Genomic DNA, 21,803 nt, shown 5'->3' with positions numbered 1-21,803 from the left:
TAATAGCTGATCTCTTTTGTCCAGACACAGTACTTTTTATTGTTCTTTTCTCTCCGGTCTTCTCTCCACCTCAAATTATCCAGGTACGTATTTTCAAATTAGATCAGAGCTTTCGATCTGGGGATGGAGCCATCACCCACCCCGTCAACCCGCGAGCTCCTGGCCTTCAAGCGAGTGTTTCCTCTTTGTCTCCCTTCCGATGCTGCCTCCCTGCCTGAGCAGTGTACTGCTTACTTCTTCCCTCCCTTTGGTTTGCCTCATGCTGATGGTAAGTTGTGTGTTTATTTTAAAAATCATTTTGCAACCCTTCACATTCCAGCTCTCAACCCAGCATGCTGTTGCTCGGCAACACTAACTGGGACGCTCCTCTCAGGGGCTGAACCCAGAAGCTGCCAGCAGCAAACAAGGCCACTGGAAATCATCATCTCACCCGTTCCTGAGTCAATTACCGGAACCCAGTGAAGTGCAAGACCTTTAGAGACACGAGTTGGCGTCTTTCTTTTTTCCAGTTCTTTCCTCTGTAGAAAGCGATTCTATCAGCGGTTACTCCTTTGCCTCGCATTCAATCTCATTTCCTCCTGAAGCCTAGCCACGCAATCTTGGAAACCATGAATTGTTTAAACACGAGCATACCGCAGCCCCCAGACTGATGCCCAACTGTTTCAAAATTGAAAGTAGAAATCAAAATGTATTTATGTTATTCTGGTGATGGTTAGGGTAGACTCTTCCCCCCCCGCCCCCCCACTTTTCACTGAGCATTAGAATCCTTTGGAGAATTTGGTTTTGAAATACTGATACTCAAACCAAAGGTCAAGTGGAAACCTTCAGGGAAGGAGCCTGTAGGTCCCACTGTGTGCACAGGTGCCTTGGGTGTCTCTCCTACATGCAGACGTTGATATACAGGTGAAAACTAGTTACAGATCTTAAACTGTAGATTCTGAGTCAGTAGGTCTAAGGGGAGGCCCAGCGGTCTGTATTTTAATGCATCCAGACAGTGCCAATGCGACTCAACTTGAGACACAGTTTGAGTAGCAAGGAGCTAGAGGGATGACAACATTGAAAGTGGTTAATAACTGGTTTCATATCGCCCGAAGCACCCCCGAATAGATGACTGTATGTATAGAGAAAGCTCTCTCAACAGAAAGAAAGGCATCTGTCCTCAGCCCCGTCATGCTCAGTATCTGAAAAGGAAGGGGTTCAGGAGAAGTTCGGCTCAGAAGGTACCGACAGGGAGAGCTAAGGAGTCGGATTACACAAATAATTTCCCAACCAACTAAATGAAACAAAGTCCTCAATTTAGATTCCACTCTCTCAATCCCGCCAGAAGGTCTAAGTACAGAATTGAAAAATCTGGCTTACCAACGCATGCATCAGAAGAAATGCTGGATTTTAAACCCACAGTAAACTCAATATGACTCTACTTATATTCCCAAATCAAATATTATTTTCTGTCATGCTAAAAGAAATGTGTTCTTTATAATGAGGGAAGTGGAGGCTTCACTTTACTCTTAATTAGATGCAGTGAACCTTGGGTCAGATCATTCCTGAGGTTAGATTAAAAAAAAAAGAAAACATAGAAAAAGAGGAGAGTGTTGTCCCAGAGTAAACAAGAGGTTGAAGGAAAAACTGAGTGTCCAGAAGAAGAGTAGGCCAAGGGAAGCACAATGGTTGCTTTCACAGCTCTGAGAAGAGTGTTTATTCGAAAAGGCATTGGACGTATTTTATCAGTGGGTATAAACACACAGACGTTTTTCCTCATTGTGTTAGGGTTAGATTAAAAACAAACTGGGCTCCTCGTGAAATTGTACATTTTCCATCACTAGAACAATTTAAGAATATTCTATACCATAGGTGTGATCGGATCTATTAGTTTAGAATATAAATGTCTTAACACAACAATTAAGTAAACGAGATGAGGTATCCAGTGTGATGTAAGTGTTCCTAATTCCATATAAAATCAGCACATCGTACCACATAAATGCATTAATGTACAGCTGATCTATGTGTTTATGATTTAATTTAAAAAAAAGAATATTCTGGATAACTGCTCAGAGGATTTTTACTGTGGAGGAGTATATAGGTGGGATAAAAATTTTTAACAACCTATATTTTGAAATATTATGTTGTGTTATTAGGTAAGAAAGCACACTTATAGCTAACTTAGCATTTTTATCCTCTATTCAGACACTTCCATGTATATTTAAATGTTATATTTTAATCCAACTATGATATACACACAAGAGTGAGATTTTTAACTTTATAATTGGAATATATAGGGAATATTTCATTTGGGGTGGAAAATAAACAGCCATTGTTTGAGCATTTACACTGTTAATGTTCTTGCTAAAACTTCTCAGCAGTGTCTTTCTGTAAGTTCTCATTTGTTAGAGAAAAATCTCATAATTACATTTTACTTGGTATCTAAATAAATGATTCATTTCCTAGTGGGACATGTTTTTAAGATGCATGTATTAACCTCATGTGAGAGTTTATATATAAGTGGGGGGGGGGTTAAAAAATTCATTCTATTGGTAGATATTTTTCAAATCATTGTATGCCTAAAAACTGAAAGTACTTTTTTAACAAAATTAAACTTTAGTACTTGCAGAATCTTAAGTTGAGATTGTTTAAAATTGTTTAAAATGTTAACCCCCAGTGAAGGTTCTAACTTCCATAGTTCCCTTTATCAATTGTGAATAAATTTCCTGGCACCCAGTCAGCATCTTTAAGCCGTTTACTAGTGAGCCCCCTCACCTCTCTTCCGTGCCGTTATGTCTGACAGCCGTGTTAATATGTTGACAAATCAATCTATTCATTAATATTCAGCAGGCCTGCTGGAGCTGCAAGCCTCATAAACTGTTACAAACACAGTTTAATTATTGAAATGACAATTGTCTTTCCTTTGTTTTTCATACCATTGGATTTCTGGGTCTCATCCACCCAAGGCTTATTTTCAATAGGGTTATTTTTTGTTTTGAACAATATGCAGTGCAAGAGGGACCTACAGCTGGTTCCTTTTCATGGCAAAGTGCTGCTTCCAGCGTAAGTGTTTAGTGTTCTGGAACACTGTTGGATTTTGAAAACATACCATGTGGTAATGGCGCTAGGCTTTTATTTAGCTTTGCTTTGTGTTTGTACTGGCTGTATTTTCCAATCTCCAATTTCTGGGGGAAAAAAACACATTTGTGACCAATTTTATTTGAATCTACCAAATTGAATGGCAAAGAAAAAAATCCTTTTAAAATAAAATTTAGATGCTTTGATAAATTTAGTGGTGTATTATTCTAGCCATTCTATGTTTTGAGATACCATATATTCTATACTATACAGCTGAAGATTGAGACCAAGTGGAATAAATTACAGCTGCACTTATCAGGGAAGAGAAGAGACATCAATGTTACCGCTGAGGCTGTCAGGGCACACAAGTGGAAGAAACTGACATCATCAGTTATACCATCACAGTTTGATAATTTTGCACTAAAAACAAGCTTCAGAAATAATGCAAAGGCATTTCCTTATACATAGATGGTATGCCCAAGCTTCCTGTCTGATTTTAATTCTTGATGACACTAACTAACCATGTGACTCTGAACCTGAGCAGTAACAACACAGCAGGTGACTCGGGTTAGGTGCTTCTGCAGACTTCACCTGTGAACACAGAAAATGATCTTCTGCCTGCAGGGGTTGGGGGCTCGTTGTGAGACAATTTCCAAGGCTGCCTGTGTTGATTACTGCCTGCTTGCCTCCCTAATGACATATAGAGGAATATCAAAATTCAGAAGGAAAAAACCTTAGCAGCAGTTTCTCTCATGATCTTCATGCCCCTTTACTAACCATCCTCGGATTTACTGGGCATCTCTAATTGAACACATCAGTTCAATTTGATAATGGAAATGTACTGTTACTCTAACAAATGTTTTCCGATCCACCACTGCAGTTTGTCATCGCTCTCCTGGTGAAAGGACTTGAGCAGAAGCAAATTACATCTCGCTTCACCAACTACACAATCCACATCACTCAGTTACCTGTGTCACTTTTTTTTTCCTGTAAGAATAAACTCTAGGGAAAACAAAAGCTGTATAATCAAGTCGTCCACAGGAAGAATCATTTACGATGTGTGTTATGATTCTCAGCAGATAAAGGAAGGCAGGAAAACAGAACTCATTTGACTTTCACACTTGAAAATTCTCTTTTGTGTGGACATGATAGGTTTAGAGATTGAAGATTACATCTTCCGTGCAGCCACACCACCGTGATTGGAAAGGAACTATAACCATATAACCCTATGACCCTATAGCTGTTCAGGGAAGATACTATATATGTAAATATCTTAACTATATAGTTTATTTCAAATCTTAGACAATTTTTAGACCATGCATGGAAAAATTATAGTTATTCCTGGATCTTCCACTCTGTGCTCTTTTGCTTATTTGTATTATTATTATTTACAAAATTTATTGTATGTATCTAATAAAAGCACTGAATCAGGAAGACGAGTTCAAAAGGAAAAATTAAAACCTCTGAGGTCTCTATCAGACCTGCTATCCAGAGAATACCTACTTTAACTATTTAAAAACTTCGTTCTGACTACCTCCATGCCTCTAGATAACAAAGGAAGTTATCTTTCATGCTTGTTGATTAACTCTAAACCAGCGCTACTCAAAGTGGTCTATGGATCCATGCCAGTCTGTGGACGGTTTTATTATCAGAGAACGTTTATTAAGTAAGACTAAGTCTCTGGAAACTTTTATAGTTATTTCACATTTTTATTATATTTTTACAAAGTACTGGTCCATATGTTTAGATTAAAATAAACTAGTCCTTTAGAATTTGAGAAGGACCACTTTGAAAAAATGTGATCCCTTCCATTAAATAGGATCATAAATCAATTTGCTTCAGGTTTTCTCTACCTTTTATTGTCTTCCTCCTTCTCTAAGTTTAGGTACTAAATTGTTGTACTGGTCATCTTTGTAACTTACAACAGTGCCTGACATACAATATGGAAGATATGTACGTATGTATCTGTCTATCTTTGAAATGTATGCATAATATATTTGACATGTATTCAAAATTTTTACTTTTAATGATTAAATTATATATTAAATGATATACAGAAACATATATAACACCACCTGTTCACCTGGGCAGAATCCCATCAGCAGTTCCAGGGAAGTTAGGGCTCTACCAGCGCTCACCTGTTTTTTGCCCTCCTTCTTCCCAGTGTTATGGGGGGTTCATTACCTACATTCCTTTGTGTAATTATAATTAAACCAGACATGTCTGGTTGAGAGGTGATGCAAAACTTAAAGTTAATAAGCAATATTTTGAATAGTTTACATATTATTATTAACTGGTAAACTCTAGCTAAGGACCCATGTGCCCTTTAATCTGGAACCCATATCTCTAAGCCTGTGCCCACTACAAAGGGAATTTAAGTGTTAAAAGGGATTCTCTTTTCCTACATTCCTTTCATTGTTCAAAATCATGACAGATACGTTAGTTGCTTCTTTATTATATATAACTTTACTATACAATAAACTGTCCTTCCGTGGAATTTATATATCTTTTCTTCTTTCTTCTTGGCAAAAGAGGCATGTGCTTCTTTTCCTATCCTCACTATTTTAATGGCCCTTTGTATTAAAATACATTTGACATTTTGAACAAATTACATGTCTTATTATATATCTGTTAAAGATGATGTGGACGCAAAAAGGATGTTGCATCCTTAGGAAGGAGAGAGGAATTTTGTTGTTTCCATACATTTCAAAATCACAAACTTAATTAAAATATTTTAGAGCACTCTCAGCTTTCAGCAGATCTGGCCTCTAGAGTAGCATTTTTAAAAGGGTAACCCATAGCCTTACATCCCCAGTGCAGGATGGCAGTTTATGGGGGACGGGCTGGGGAAATCTCTATTTTCAAGTAGCTTCCCTGGTTAACTGTTGGCATGCCAAATGTTGAAATATGCCTGTTATAGATCTATAGCTAGTCCGTAATAGGTTGTTTAAAATAAGTCATTATCAAAGAGGTTGTTCGGTAAAATTATTAGGAATTTCTTACCTTACAAATATTCCTGTTTTGACTGGTAGGTAGTTTCTTGTTCCCATTTCTAAGCTCTACACCCCTGGCACCTGCTTCTTAAGGCAGAGAATGAATCTCCTGTGTACTTTTTTGAGTCTCTGGCAGTCTTTGGGATTCACCTTATGTTGTACAACATGAAAAAAGCATGGAAGATATCCATTCTCTCTCGTTCTTATTTTAAAAAATGCAATGAAAGAAGAGGCATACTGGTAACTGACTAAGTAAGGGTCAATTTTTATTAGTTTTATCTGGTCACCTTTTTTTTTTTTTTTAATGTAAGACAGGTAACCTGCCAAAATCATAACAAAATTAATGAAGGAACGTCTCATGCATGTTCATGAAAACCCAGTCATAATGCTTATGAACTACAATGGATCTTATCCAGTCATCTAAAAAGAAATTTTAGTGACATTGGGCTGCCTTTCCATAAGAGGAAGTAAATGTGCCTAATCAAATAAATATTTTAAAATGGGTGCACAAGTCCTTTCAAGGAACTGAGACAGGGAATAGGATGAATATGCTGAGTGCTTAGCCTTAAACAGTATAAGATAAAGTTGGAGATGAGAGTGAGGCCATGTCTAATTACTGTCGGTGACTGAAGGGCAATTCAGGCTGCAGTGTCTTATTTGTATACCTGCATTCTTACAGAGTTCTACTGTATAACTATATATGTATATATGTATTTTGTTATATATCATTTTATAATATATATTTTTAGTTTTATTTTAAAATAATTTGTATCACTATATTAACTAAAGTTAAACAGGTAAATATAGTTAAATAACCTTATGCACAATTATAGTTATACATGTGTACACACATATATAAAAACTAAATAATACATACAGATAGACAGGATAGACAGCTTTGTAAAGTAACTGGGAAACAGAAAATGATCAACACATTTGAGCTAATATAGTTATGCCAATCACTGTGCCAAGCCTTTCCAGCACACTCTCACATAATACAATACCCCAGTGGGGCAAGAATTACTGTCACCATATTTCAGAAAAGAAAACTGAGACCTAAGACAATGAGTAGGATGAGGTCACTGAGATACAAACTTGTACAGTTCTCGACTCAGTTATTAGAATATGATCCTGCTTAATAATCTCTTCTTGAGGTTATCAAAAATTGTGTTGCTACCTCTATGCTAGTGAAATCACTTCAAGTATTTAATGTGACAGGGTGGTTGAATCCATCACAAACATAATCAACAGGCTGTAAATTAGGTAGAAAGCATCTACTTTGGAGCTAGGTGACAGGATTTGCACCCTGGCCCTAGCCTGATGAGCCACTTAACTCTCTGTATGTGCCTTACTTCATCTTTAAAATGGAAGCAAAAAAATATCTACTAAAAGATTGGGGACAATTAAGTGAATTCATATATATAAAATGTTCAGAGTAGGGCCTGGCCTCAGGGCAAATGCTGTCCAAGTGTTAACGATTAATATTTTTTTCTTTCAAAATTTAATTTTACCATCTCTAATTTACTGCTAATATCATTTGCTAAGTTAAGTTTTCCTAAAATTCTCTATTATTTTTTCACATCATACCTTGCGTCTCTCAAACACACACACACACACACACACACACAATCTATTTTTATAAGGGACATCTGCTCACGCTTTGTGTTTGTCTTTATCCCAGCATCTTTGCCTTGCAGGACTTCCCTCTCCCACCTGGAGGTGCTCCTCATCATTCATCTAACCAATCAGAGCCCGGCTCCTGGGGCTGGGCTTAATTGTTCCCAAGGTATTATGGGACGTAAACGTAGGCAATCAGTGCTCCTTTAGCAGACTGCAGCTACCGAGAGATGATCCCTCCGCCAGTCTAAATCATGCCCAGTAAGTAGCACGTCAGCCTGCAGCTGCTGCGAGATCACTTTTTGCCACACGAGGAGTCTGCCTGAGAAGGACGTTAGCCTGAAGTAAGACGGAGCTGAGGGTTGGAAAAACGTGTTAACGCTAGATCTTCAAGATCCAGCTGAATCTGAGTTTTACCTTTTGGACTTCTTAGTTCTGTGAGTCAATACATTATCTAAGATGCCTACGTTAGTAAGAAATAGGTTTCTGTTATTTAAACACAAGAATCCTGATTAATTCACTGATAAATTATTAGTAAGCATATCTCCACAATTCCAGCATTCATTATATTTATCCTAATAAGAATAATTAATGAGAATACAGTATTTCTAAATGTTCCTTAATATTGAGCCGTAAGAAATAAGCACCTTTTAATATAAACGATATTCAGTGTAAAGAATGGAGACAAACGACTTCAAGTCCAAGCCCTTGATTTCGAAGTATGGCCATACAGGCGACTCTAAACCTAAGAAAATTACTTATCAGAGCTTCAAGCAGCACATATTGGGTCTGTATCTGTACTAACATGAAAAATACACGGTGAAGGAATGTTTCATTCTGACACGTCCAGGCATGTTATAAAGACTTTCTAATATTTATTTTTGACTTTTCACGCAAAGAAAAAAAAAAATCACAACAACCAACTCGTCCAAAGAACACTGGGGAAACATGCACAGAATTTCTAAAATCTCGTAATCAACATTGGTTACCAGACAGGGCAAGTGCTTAGCTTAGTGTTCTGGGGTCCTCTTCCTAATGCAAACCTTTGGCTCCCCCCCACCCCGGACTTTATAGATGTCTTTCACATTATTTATCTCATTTGGTCTTTATTACAACCTTATTTATCATGTAGGCAAGAATCATGACCACATTTTACAGATGAGGACCTAGAGCTGGAGGGAGGTAGGTGATGACTCATTAGGATGGCTAGGAGGACGGTATCTCAAACTGCTTTACCTTTGACCCTTATCTTTGACTTCATGAGTCATGGAAGTGCCCAGATTTTTATTTCCCTCTATCTGGATTCTGAGTGTTTCTAGTATAGTATAAAGTATGCTTGAAACTAAAAACTGACCTTGTATCAGTTGTGACTACCTCTTACCAGATTCTAGTTTTGCTTGTGTATTTGTCAGATCCTACATGCTTAAAATTATTCAGTAACAACTCCATTGTAACTTCATTTTTATTTTTATTTATTTTATTATTATTATTTCTTTTTTGTAGAGACAGAGTCTCACTTTGTCACCCTCAGTAGAATGCGGTGGCATCATAGCTCACAGCAACCTCCAGCTCTTGGGCTTAGCCGATTCTCTTGCCTCAGCCTCCCGAGTAGCTGGGACTACAGGTGCCCACCACAACACCTGGCTACTTTTTGTCGCAGTTTGGCCGGGCTGGGTTTGAACCTGCCACCCTCGGTATATGGGGACAGGGCACTACCCACTGAGCCACAGGCACCACCCTCCATTGTAACTTCTAATGAGAGAACTCTGTGTTCTCAGCAAGTTAATGAGATAGAACCTAGGCCAGGCTGCTTTTGTGATACCTCAGCTGACATTAAAACATAATTTAACTAACTTTTTTCTACATTCAAGCGTAAGTTCTGTTCACATACCAGCAGTTAGAAAACTCATTTGCCATCCAGAGCTGCAGTTAGCAAATATTATATAATTCCTGTGCCTGGAATGAAAGGATATGGCAGAAGGAAGTACTGAGAAGAGAAGCTGGTTAATTCCCAAATGGATACTCAGTCATTGGGAAAGTGAGGATTTGGTTCCATGTTCCACCTGAGTGGTCACTGTACCGTTTTGTCTGAGTGGTAGGAAATATTTGCTACTTAGGTGTTTCTATAGGCAAGTAAAATACATACTTCCTATTAAAATATAAATGTTTTCTGAATTATCCTGTACAATGTCCTCTTGCTATAACTCTTCCTTCTCATTTTTTGGCGACTGGCCTAAATTCTGTCTCCTCTGAACATATAATTCTGATTAGTCAAGTCCACAGCAATTTGCCCTCCTCTGAACTTGGAGACCTTGGTTTTATACCCACTTAACAACTCAAGGAGATACATTATTGTTTTTCCCACTTCATAGAATTCCCAATCTCCCCAACGAGTTGCCAATTTCTTTAAAGGACATTTACGTTCTGTCCTCTACTTTTGTATTACATATAATATTGTGATCTCCCAACAACTATTTCTTGAGCCTTTAATATTTATGCCTCTGGTCTCTATTGCCAGTAATAATTAAGGATCCACAATCTATAACTGTTTATTTCTGGCCTAAATAGGCCATATGTTGTACCTAAATAAGTTAAAGCCATATAAGAGGGCATAATTTGCATAACACAGAGGGGGTATCGTTTGTCCCATTACTCTCCCCCAAATTTTAAAGCATGAAGATTATTCCCTATTCCTGTATAACAAGGCAGTGTCTGAGTGGCTTCAGGGATATTCCAGATTTGTGATCTAGTATCATCATCAAGTTATTTTACAGTGTATCTGGATAAGAAATATCAAACATAATAGCTAATTCTAGAGGTAATGTTTCCTAACAAGGGCACTGATCCCAAGGTTATTTGATAATTCTTTCTTTTCTGTCTCCTGGAAGAGAACAATAATTGCACTGTTTTTGTCTTTATTGAATTATCACAAACACTTAATTATTCCTTTGATATACATGACAGTTCTTTTGTAGGCCACAGATTCCTTTAAGATATGTCCATCTAGCTATGATTCGCACCTAATGAGAGGATGTTAAGTGCTGTTTCTAATGGTAACTTACACCCCTGATAATGCATAACTCTGGCTCCTTAATACTAACAGTAGTGCAAGAACTGAATTCACCTCAGACAGCCTCTATACACTCTTCTCCCATTTCTATGCGTTTCTTTTCCCAACAAAAGTAATTAACAGGTAGCAAATAAGAGATCCTTATCTACAAATGGATTAGTCTTTTCAAGTGGTGAAAACATGAACAGAATGATCGTAGCAGTAGGTATCGCTTGTAAACAAGAAAAGAAGTGGACTAGTGGCAAAAGGATGTGTGCCCAGACTGAGTATGACCTTTGGCCCTGCCACATACTAGCTCCCTGAGTTTGATGGGTGGTATGACTTCTCAGGCTCGGGTTTTGTCACTTGAAACATAGTTATAATGATCAAACTCATGGGATTTTGATGAGAATTAGATACCCTCCCAAGTATGTTCACTGAGGAGCTCCTTTCTGAATCACTGAATGAATCATTTTCTCTCCCCTTTTAGCTCAAACCCTTTCTTTTGAAACCATTTCTTTTAAGACAAAGGAAATATTTATTAAGAAGAATATAACTTTAAACCATGCAATATTGCCAAGGCAATCTCTCTTAAAGAACTCATCTGAGATACATACTGGAATTGTACATAAGGATATTCTAACCCTCAGCAAATAGAAACAACACGAAAATTCCAGGGAAATGGACAAATAAAACAGTATATATACTGTAATGTCACACAAAAGAAATCAATAGACAAAGAACTTGGTATACTAATATGTGTAATATGATAATTAAACTATGGATGTTGTAAAGTTCTCATGTTGATAATGGTTAGAAAGTGTTTAACACAGAACCAGCCACATGATAAATAAGCCCTGACTAAAAGATTCATTATAAATCTTTATAAGTTCTAAGGAAATATATCACAATATGAACAACTTCTTCCTGGTTGTTTCATTTACCTCTTAATATGTTTTCCCGACTTTCTCATTTCTGTGCATATAACCCAACCCAATCAATGTGTGACTTTGTGCCTCCACTTTGATGGGCACTTTACAATGTGCGTTTATCCACTTAAAGATGCACAATTACATTAAGAGCACAGCACTTAAGGACTGAACCATTATTTTTGAACGGAAGATGTTACCTTCATGAGAGATCTCCTTCCAGGGATTTGGTGGATACATGAAGGCTGCATTCTGGATTTGGTCATGGATGTCTTCATCTTCATTAAACGGGAATGTGCCACTGAGGCTGACGTAGATGATGACCCCCACAGACCACATGTCCAGAGATCGATTGTAGCCCTTGTTCCTTAGAACCTCGGGAGCCAGGTAAGCGGGGGTGCCCACCACCGACCTCCGGAAAGACTTCTCACCAATGATCCGGGCAAAACCAAAATCACAAAGTTTCACCTGTTGACGAAAGGATTTGTAGAAATAGTGAGTTTGCAAATGTGCGTGTTAGTGCAGGTCTGCCTGCCACGATCCTAATACTTTACGTGGATTTCTCCTGGTAGAAATAATAACTATTTTCTGTTTTATATACTTGAAGACAGTGGTTTATGTGCTGATAAAAAAGTACATTTTCATTCATAAAACTATCACCTAAACACTCTCTTTTCCCCCAGCCCCCAAATCAAGAGACAGATATAAAAATTAGTGTACTCTGAAGTAGGTAATACTGTTTATGAGGCAGGAACACATTATGCAAATCAGGGAAGAGTAATGAAGGACAAGTTGGGAGATGTGTTAGGTCATCCACAGTAATCCTCAAAGTCAGCTCTGCACTGGCACACAGGCAGGACCTGAAGGTGTCAGGGAAGTGAGGCAGGGCAGCCAACTTGGTCAGGTCCCTTCGAATCTCCCTGGGGAGAGATCTGGTTGTTTTTCACCCTCTGAGTTAAGAAAAGGAGGAAAGGTTTTGCCCTTGTCTTTGAAAACAATAGTGAAGTTTAATGTCTTCACCAACACTAGCGAGCGGGCAGCATCTCTGAAACTCCTAAGTGCTGTTCATCTCGGGCCAGTGCTGCCAGGTTTAAAGAAGCAGAATGAGAAGGCACCTTGTGATGGTTAAAGCAGGCTGAAGGGAGACGCCAGAGTGACAAGCCTCAGCCCTGAAAACGGAAGAGGGCAATAAATGGATGCAGACAAGTAGGGAAACCTTGAAACATATAAAAGTTTAAAGGCAACAAGGGGAGGTGACAGGATGCTGCACAGAGCCAGTGATGCTGTCAGCTGGCTTTTTGCACAGAGAGGTTTTTATACTTGCCTGAGGAAAAGGATCAGCTGATGCTAGCAACACATTTTCTGGTTTGAGGTCACAGTGAACGATATTTTTAAAATGAAGATGCCGCAAAGCCACAAGTATCTATAAAGGATAAAATCACCAAAATAATTTCACATCGGTCTATTAGTGTATTTCAAAATGTTTTCTACCAGGAAATAAATGTAAAAGGGCAGGAGAAAACCCACAAGCAGCAACCTTTCAGTGTCCTCAACCTTTATGTTGAGGACACTGAAATGAGCTAGAGGAACACAGCAGGTTTCTAAGGAAACTTCAATGGTACAAGTGGCGTATTATGGTTTTCACGCAGGAACCAAGACAGGTGTAAATAAGGGACCCACAATGTCTCACATAGACACCCATTCTTAAATATTTTCAGAGACCCAGGATTATACTAATGTAACTTTTAAAGTTTCATGGGTAGTTTTAATCCATGGACCTGCACACCAGTTACTAGTTGGTATATTAGACTCTGAATAACCTAGACGCAAACCACAAAATACAGTAGGCACTGCAGCCTTTTCTCGTATAGTTTAGACTGGAAGCAGGGACTAAACAACAAGGCTAGGAAGGTGTAGTTAAACAGTGATAACATTTGATATTAAATATTATCTTTTTTCTGTCTCTAATTGATTTCTTACCTGGGTAATTAAAAACTTCGTTATGTGCTCTGGCAACCTGCCCTTTTCACTTGACAAGATCATCTCTAGCATGTCTCCATGGAGTTTTTCCATAACAACAAACACTCTTTCAGGCGTCTCAAACATACACTCCAAATTTACAACACCAGGGTGATGAAGGTTCTATTAAAGATAAATAAAGCACTTGAAGAAAATGAGTTTTTTCATACTGTTTGGCAAGCTTGCTGATTATACAAACTGTGCAAGCTTAAAGCTACGGGGAAATTCACATGTAAGATTTTTAACACCTTTATGTTCCACAAGTGCTGCCTTATATTTCTGAAACTCTTATATCTCTAAGAAATACCTCTTTACTTTCCAAGCATAATAAAATTATTTCTATACTCGAAATCCAAGTTCCAGCACAGTGAATTAATAATTAGGTCTTGATTAGATTACCATATTGTGGAATCTGTAATTTCTTAGGATCATCCCCAATCATAAACATACTACCCTAAATAAGCATACTGCGCTATTTCTACACGGTTGGTGGAAATCTAATGTGGTAAAGATGAAAGTCTTATCTATAGTGCATCTGACTGCATCGGAGAAGCATCTTAGTCAAAACCTTTTAGAACTGCTCTGCAGCTGGAGGCTGCAGTAGTTTGTTCAGAAGCTCTTACCGTAAGGGAAGCTCATCATGAAAACAGCAAAAAAGAATCACTGGGCCCCTGTCCAGGACACCGTGTTATGTGGTCATCTCACATGACTCGTAAGCACTTAATAAATACACCTGACCTGTGAACAACATGGGCTTTTTCTGAGGGGTCTGCTTATATGCAGATTTTTTTCAGTAAATACAGTTGGCCTGTAGTATTGGCTTCTGCAACCAAATGAGAATGGAGAATAACAGTACTGTATGTTGCCATAAGGGTCTCACAGAAAAGTGATGTCGTGGAGAATAAGCACGCTTATTGAAGTTGTGTTTTAAATAAAGGTGACCATCTGCTCGCTCAGGCAAAATGGCGAGCTTCTTTATTTGTGGTTGATTTATATAGGGAATTTTGTACATGTGCACAATACAGCAATGACCTCATTGATCCATTTAAACATCATGTGACTACCTTGTGATTAGCTTCCGATAATCCACTCAACATACACCTTTTGACATAACCCTTTCAACATAACCCAATTTAACATAACTTAATGGAGAACATGTTGTTAGCCATTACTTCTTTGTTCTTATCTGATGATGCCTGAGGCTACGGAGGAACAAGGTAGATTGAATACCTGCCCTTGCTGGCCTTACCATTTGGAGGCTGTTACTTCGGATCTTTAAATAAGGCACAAAGAAACTTCTTGGGCATACAGAAATTTGTGTGCAAACCTCTGCTCCCATATGGGCCTTAAGTTAGAGGGTTTTTGCTGGAACATTCTATAAGGAATTTTCAGGCTGGACTTCTCAAAAGCCTTTCATGAGCCCAGGTTTCATTTGTGCCATTAGATACCTGTATGCATTAGGTAAATTCCTCTTCTCTTGAGATCCCCGAGCACATTTCTATTCCCAGACCTGTCAGTAAGTCACCTTCACTACTTACCATAGATCAGGAAAGGTTACTGATGAGTATCTGGCCAGTTTTCCAAAGGGCTTTTTTATTGGCCTTATTAATTCCTTCATTCAGTCTGCACATCTCTGGAAATACTATTCCAGCCAAAGCCTTGGTCATGTTAGGCTCACAACCAACCAGGCCACATGGGATTCTGCCTCAGTTTCTTACAAGTATTCTCACACAAAGTCTTTTCACTGCTCTCTCTCAAATGGCTTTTTTGACCAGAGGCATATAGGCATTTCACCTATAACTATTTGCAAAGTGGGAAAACCTGAGATGTCAACCCCCCATGGATATCAAGATGCGACTGTATTTCTATAATGAAGTCATGCCTAGTAATGGTATGCTGCATTTTGCTTGACATGTTTGTTGTCATAAATGTCAAATATAATCACTCTTAGCATTAGCTAGCCCCTCATAATAAGCCTTAAATCTGAGTGTTGTTCTAAGTTATCAACAAAAGCCTGTGTTCATTTGACCTTTTTTCCCCTTTCTGTACAACAAAAAAATCCTAACATTAGAAAAGGAATTTTACATTCCACTTATATTTCAATGAGAAATAAGAAAAAAAAGTCATAATGAACAAAAAGAATCTAAACAAAAAAAAGGAAGGACAAACTTAAATGTGCTAACAGCTGAATAAAGAAAAAAAATGTTCTTTAAAAAATTTGTTTTAGAAATCTCAGTGAGCGATAAAACTGTTGGTATATTGAGATTGAAAACCATAAATGGCCCATGCTTCAGCAGCTTCACAGACGTTGCTGGGTGGCAAGCAGAAGGGGCTGTTGGGTCTATTTTTTCGTAGTTGTCCTCTGCACAGAAAGCCTGGAGTCACCCAGATAGACAGCCATGCTACTTTTGGCAGGAGCTCTCGTGATAACCATCTCTTCTGGTGTCTGTTCACTGTTTGGCCATTTGCGTCTGTATCTGATTCTGACATCTGATGGGTCTCCTTTATTCTGATGATGGGGACCCAGTCATGCAGTGTTATGTGGTCATGGAATAGCAATTTTACAAAGGGCATCTGAGCACACACCTGCATATCCACCCAATAGTTTTGCACCTCTACATGACCAGAGTCATTGTTCTTGCACTATTTATTGGTCAAGCCTGGCTACTTCACACACACTCCAGGGTTGTTCTCTCTTGCTCACATCTGAGGCACACGAGAACAGGGTGGAGTTGACACAGCTCACACTACCACTATTTGTTATGACTACCTGCAAGTAAGATCAGGGAGCCTGATGGCTTTGAACATTATGGAAGTTCCAGACCCTCAGGTGGCAGACTAATGTGACTGCACATACCTGTTTTGACATGTGCCATGGAATGTAAGTGATAGTATTATTCATGCCAGAACCTGTGCCCAAGACTACCTCATTTTCTTCTTTAAAAAATCTCTATCCCTTATCTGTTTGGCAGTCACACTGACTGGACATGACACTGGCCTCTGGGTGTCCAAAGATCTCAGTTGTCCTTTTTCAAATCGATAATCATAGTAGAAGCTTTAGGGGTTGAGAGAATCTTGCTGGGGTTGTGGTCCTCCTGAGACAAGTCTACTAGAAGATGTGCTAAGTATACCTTTCTCTCTGAACACCTCTTTACTAGATTCTTTTTTTCTATTTGATCTGATTTTAATCACTTATACAGTGCTCTGGGAAGTTTGGCTTCCTTGAATGGCCAGGGTCTGGCTGTCTGGGTGGGCAGCAGAAACAATGAATGGGAAAGGAACAGACCAATTGATGTAGACAGCAAGGACAGGGGTGTAGGTAGAGGAAAAATTAGTATGAAGGAGGAGATAAGGGTTAAAGGAGGGTGACCTTGGGAGCCAGGGGAGGGGAGGGGAAGACGTGTTGTGTTAGCCTGCTGCTTCTGCTGACCTCATCTTAGGCCCCGAAGGTTAGAGGAGAGGGGAGAATTAGCAGATGATTAGGAAGCTCTCCTACCTAAATTATCTGAATATGAGTATATGCAGGGTCAATCCTCTTGTGTGTCTACCTGTAGTCCACTAAGTTCATGAATTCTTAGAGTCACTGAGGTCCTTCACTCAATATATTCCTTTGTCCTTTCCCCCGTTTCCACAACAGATCTTGAGGAGCCCTATACAAAGGGCAGAACTTTAATATTTGTTTATCTAATTGGTGCATTTCCACAATATCCTAGGCTAAAAGTATGGGACAGATTAATAAGAACATTCAATGTCGACTGTTTTGTGCCATGTTTATGGTAAGTTCTGAAGGACTCTACAAATGTCCTCTGACAGCATCTTTATGATAAGGCTAAGGGAAAATTTTGATTTTCCACAATAAAGGACTTTGAGTACGGCTGGGTATGTGGATTTAAAAAAAAATACATACTCAATAAAAGCATTGGACTCAAGGCCAAGTATACACAAATTATAAAAAATGTTTTGGAAAAGTTTAAACTGATACATTCTTTTATACTTGACCTTTGCTTTTTAATGAAATCTTTATGCTTTATAATTTTCCTACATTGAGTGACTACTGATAAATCTTGCGTGGTTGAAACAAGGCCATCATAGATACTTACTCATGAACTGTAATTTTTTTTTTTGCATTGAACCAAATGACCAAACTTGTTTTTACATTTAACAATAACAAAAGAAAATAAAAGAGAATATAGAGAATCACGCCTTATTTATCCAAACTCCCTGCGCTATCCTGATGAGAAGCAGGTCTTTAGCCTAGAGAATACATTTAAGGAATAAAAATAAAAGAAAGTTCACTCTACTACTCTTCTATTTTCATGTATAATTTATATGATCATTTTTAATACCTTAAGAATAACTTTAAGATTAGTTTCAACCAAGATGGTCCACATGACTTCTCATTTTATAAAGTTTTAATTTTTCATATAAAATATGAAATAGCATTTTAACCTTTTCCTCCTCATGTCAAAAGTAATAGAATTAATTAAAAAAATAGCAAGAAGACCACAACATCAACTATGGCATAGTGTGTGCAAAAAGAATTTTTGCTAACTTCTCAGACTTCCCTCAGAAAATCAGATAAATTTCATAGCAGAGCAAGCTACTACAGGACTCTCTGGCCATCTGTTTGTTGCATTTAAGTAATTTCATTTTCAGGAAATGAAACATTTGGCCAAGTAAAGGAAAAAATAGTGTCCATTCACACATAACAGATTGATGACATATCCATAGGGTGAATAAAAATTGTTTCAAAGCCTGGGAGGAAGTATCATTCAGAGATCAAGACAAAAACTTTCCTGACCCAAGCTGCCTAGAAAACTTTATTTCAATTGATTAATGGAAACTAGTCACTAGAAGCAAAGGCCTTTATAAAAGTAATAATATTTTATTAAGAAAATAATTATTTCTGATTTTTTATTTATATGTGCATTCTGGTTTATATTTTTGTATTTGTGTTAAATGATATTCTTGAATACTGATATATAATTACTTATATCCTCTCGTCTTAATTGTGCTGCTTCACTGTAAGTCTGGAGTTAAGAATTTATTCTGTATCTTGTATATAGTTGTGATAAATTAAAGTTGTCACATTTTCCCCTTCTTTCTTCCATCTTCTACCTTTAGGGTCATTCTAATCAAACACATGAGAGGTGGGAAGGAGGAGAATTATCTTTTCAACATGTTTTTAGGCTTAATAGGGTACCTCTGATTGCTTTTCTATCAAAGAACTAAATGATTTAGCTCATATTGACTAGGGAAAATAAATTCAAAAGTGCTGAATCCAAGATCTATTTTCTAAATGGCATTCAAGGTAGAAAGGAGCCGATCCCACTGCACTGCAGGATGGGGGTGACTTTCTCAGAGGTATATAGTCCTGCAGAAAGGGCTTTGTTGACCCTCATGTCTGTCAGTTTGCTGAGGCTAAGGGAAAGGCACTCCATCTCATCTATTTTCCACTTGGAGTCTCTTACAGTTGTGCTCCATTTAATGGACCTGGAAATCAAAATTACCTAATGATTCAGAAAAGGAAAATAGACCAATTCCCTGGTAGATGTTAAAAAATCATCTTGTATAGAACAGATGATTATGAAAATACTTGTTAAAGTAATACCCAAATCAATATGGTAGGCTCTCTTGAACTGCAGTATCTTACATCCATTTAAATGAAAGATGTCCAACAATTAAATCAGTGTCTCTCCCATCCAAACTTACTCTTCTAGTGTTTTATCACTTGATGAATGGTGAACCACCTAGGCCAGAAACCTGGGAGTGATCCTGAATGTTTATATCTTCCTCACTTCCAATAACCAACTAGTCTCTAAATCTCAGCATCTGCCTCCTTAATCTCCCTCCCACTCATCCCTTATTTTCATCCTCATCCTTCCTGCCTTACCTCTTTGCTAGGGATCTGCCACAGCACTTCAGCTGATCTTTTTTATCTGATGTCTTGTTTTCCTCCAACCCATTCTTCAAAGGGCAGCCATTGTGATGATCCCAAGGTGGTTCTGATCCTTCTATCTTGCTTCAAGCCCACAAGTGAATCTCCGCCAACTTCAGCATAAGGGGTCACCCTTAGCAAGGCACATGAAACCCTTCACGATCAGCTCCTTCTCTTCCTCCCGCTCAAGTAAGTCACCAGGTTCTCTCACATATTCAGCCTTCTCTGTTGCCATCCTGAATCACATTCATAACAAGACCTTCTCTCTTTCTCATGCTTTCATGCATACTGTTCCCTCAGCCTGAAGCAGACCATTTGTCTGGTGTGAGGATTCAGCTTTCAGGCAGCTTCCGTTGACTCTTGGCATCTGACTCAAATGCTTCTCTACTCTGTCTTCAGTGTGATCTTTTTTCATAATACTTACATTTGGATATTGGTAAACCTTATTATCCTGACCTACTACAAGCTTCTAAAGACCTATGTTTTATCAGTTGTATTCCCTGTCAATATAAGTCTAGTGCCTGGTACACAATAAATGCTCAACACAAGTTTGCAAAATTTAAAACATGGAATTCTTTAAGTGAATAATATCCCCTAAGATTTAAATGACTATTTTAAATATGCTAATACATGGGTAACATCTGCACAATATATATGATGATAGTCTCTTGAGAAATATAAAGTACAGGACTTTTCCCATTCAGTTCACTTGAATATGATGAGTAAGCAATCTCAGAATTCTGATGATGAATAATATTACCATACAGAATGATTTTTATGATAAATACCAATAATACGGACATGACTATCAGAGATGTCACCATTGATATGAGCTTCAAAATGATTTTTCCTAATCTCAAGGGTATGGCAAAGACAATCTCCTTCACTTTTCAGGTATAACCCCTTCAAAACAGACCAGTTTTGACTGTTCTATGACTGTTTCAACATCATTGATAGGAAGAAATACATGATTTTTCTACCATGGAGGTGATTGGTATTTATACCTGGCTGAAACGGAAACTCCCAGTTTCAGGTCATTCTTAAAGTCCGCTAGGCAACAGTTACCAACAAGAGATAAGCAGAGCAGAGGCAGCTGAAGGACTGTCAGGACATCCCTCTAAATTACCCCTGCCCCCACCACCCTCCCTCACATGATGATGAATGAAAGCCTTGAATAGTTCCATGGTCGTCCCAAGGAGGAGAAATAAAGAACGGAAACTGTGCTGTTCAGATGATGATGATCTCTGACCTTTCTTGTCCCCTTACTTAGAATGGTTAGTTATTATTGGGCAAATTTTATGGCATTTCATTATAGAAAGATGTGAGCCAAATTCCCTCTTTATTATCATCACTGAAAGTTCACAGTCAGCCACACAAAACTTGTTTTTGCCTCTCATCCATCAGAGGCCACATCTGAATAAGTATGAACTGCCACAAACTTGCCCCTTTAAATTTGTCAATTCTCATATTTCCCCTTGCTCTGTGTGTTATTTCTGAAACAATACAAATTTATTATCTCAGAGCTCTGGAGGTCAAAAGTGTGGTGAGCTCAGATGTTTTCTCTGATGTGGGTTTCACAGGCAGAAATCAAGTTGGAGGCAAGCTGTTCCATTATGTGCAGCTCTGAGGGACAATCTACTTCCAAGTTCATTCAGGTTGTTGACAGAATTCAGGTATTTGAGCAGGAGAAATAGGTTCCCTGCTTCCTGGATGGTTGTGAACAGCTTCTTGAGGAAGCTGGAATTCCTCACTATGTTACCCCCTCCATCTTCCAGCCAGCTACTGTGTGTTGAGTGCTTCTTACACTTTGAATCTCTGTGACGATTTCTGCAGCTGCTTTTCTGCCTTTAGCTGGAGATAGTTCTCTGTTTTTAATGACTTATGTGATTAAATTGGAACTGTCTGGGTAATCCAAACTACTCTTCTTATTTTAAGGCCTCTAACCCTTAATAACATCTGCAAGATCCCTTTTGCCAAGGTAAGATGTTTATGTATTTATTGGCCCCAAGGCTTAGGGGGTAGATATCTTGGGGGAGGAGGCAGCTATTCTGCCTACCACCCTACACAGAGCCTCCACTGTTGGGTCAGCTTACGACATTCCATTCTTCAATTCTACAGCAAGAATTTGAAGACTTTCTGTTTTGGAACTGAGAAAAAGAGTTCACAGATATATGTATTTACTACATATTATTTTTATGTAA

At 38.2% G+C, this 21,803-nt stretch overlaps 1 protein-coding gene and 1 non-coding gene across 3 annotated transcripts in view; both read right to left on the bottom strand.

The window, feature by feature from the left end:
• Positions 1–21,803, bottom strand: part of PRKD1 (protein kinase D1) — a 305,211-nt gene that overhangs the window by 8,231 nt on the left and 275,177 nt on the right. For both annotated transcript variants that reach the window (XM_023514408.1, XM_012806446.2), the window contains 3 exons: positions 13,626–13,787; positions 12,970–13,068; positions 11,846–12,113 (listed from right to left, as the gene is read on the bottom strand). In XM_023514408.1, coding sequence (XP_023370176.1) covers positions 11,846–12,113; positions 12,970–13,068; positions 13,626–13,787 — 529 coding nt within the window. The remainder of the gene's footprint in view (positions 1–11,845; positions 12,114–12,969; positions 13,069–13,625; positions 13,788–21,803) is intronic.
• LOC111726066 lies at positions 6,356–6,457 on the bottom strand. The gene has a single exon (XR_002773957.1). It is a non-coding gene; the product is annotated as a small nucleolar RNA U13 (small nucleolar RNA).

The sequence above is a fragment of the Otolemur garnettii genome, unplaced genomic scaffold (genome assembly GCF_000181295.1).
Source record: "Otolemur garnettii isolate 467f Iridium unplaced genomic scaffold, OtoGar3 scaffold00052, whole genome shotgun sequence".
NCBI lineage: Eukaryota > Metazoa > Chordata > Mammalia > Primates > Galagidae > Otolemur > Otolemur garnettii.
This window is presented reverse-complemented; position numbering and strand designations above follow the sequence as displayed.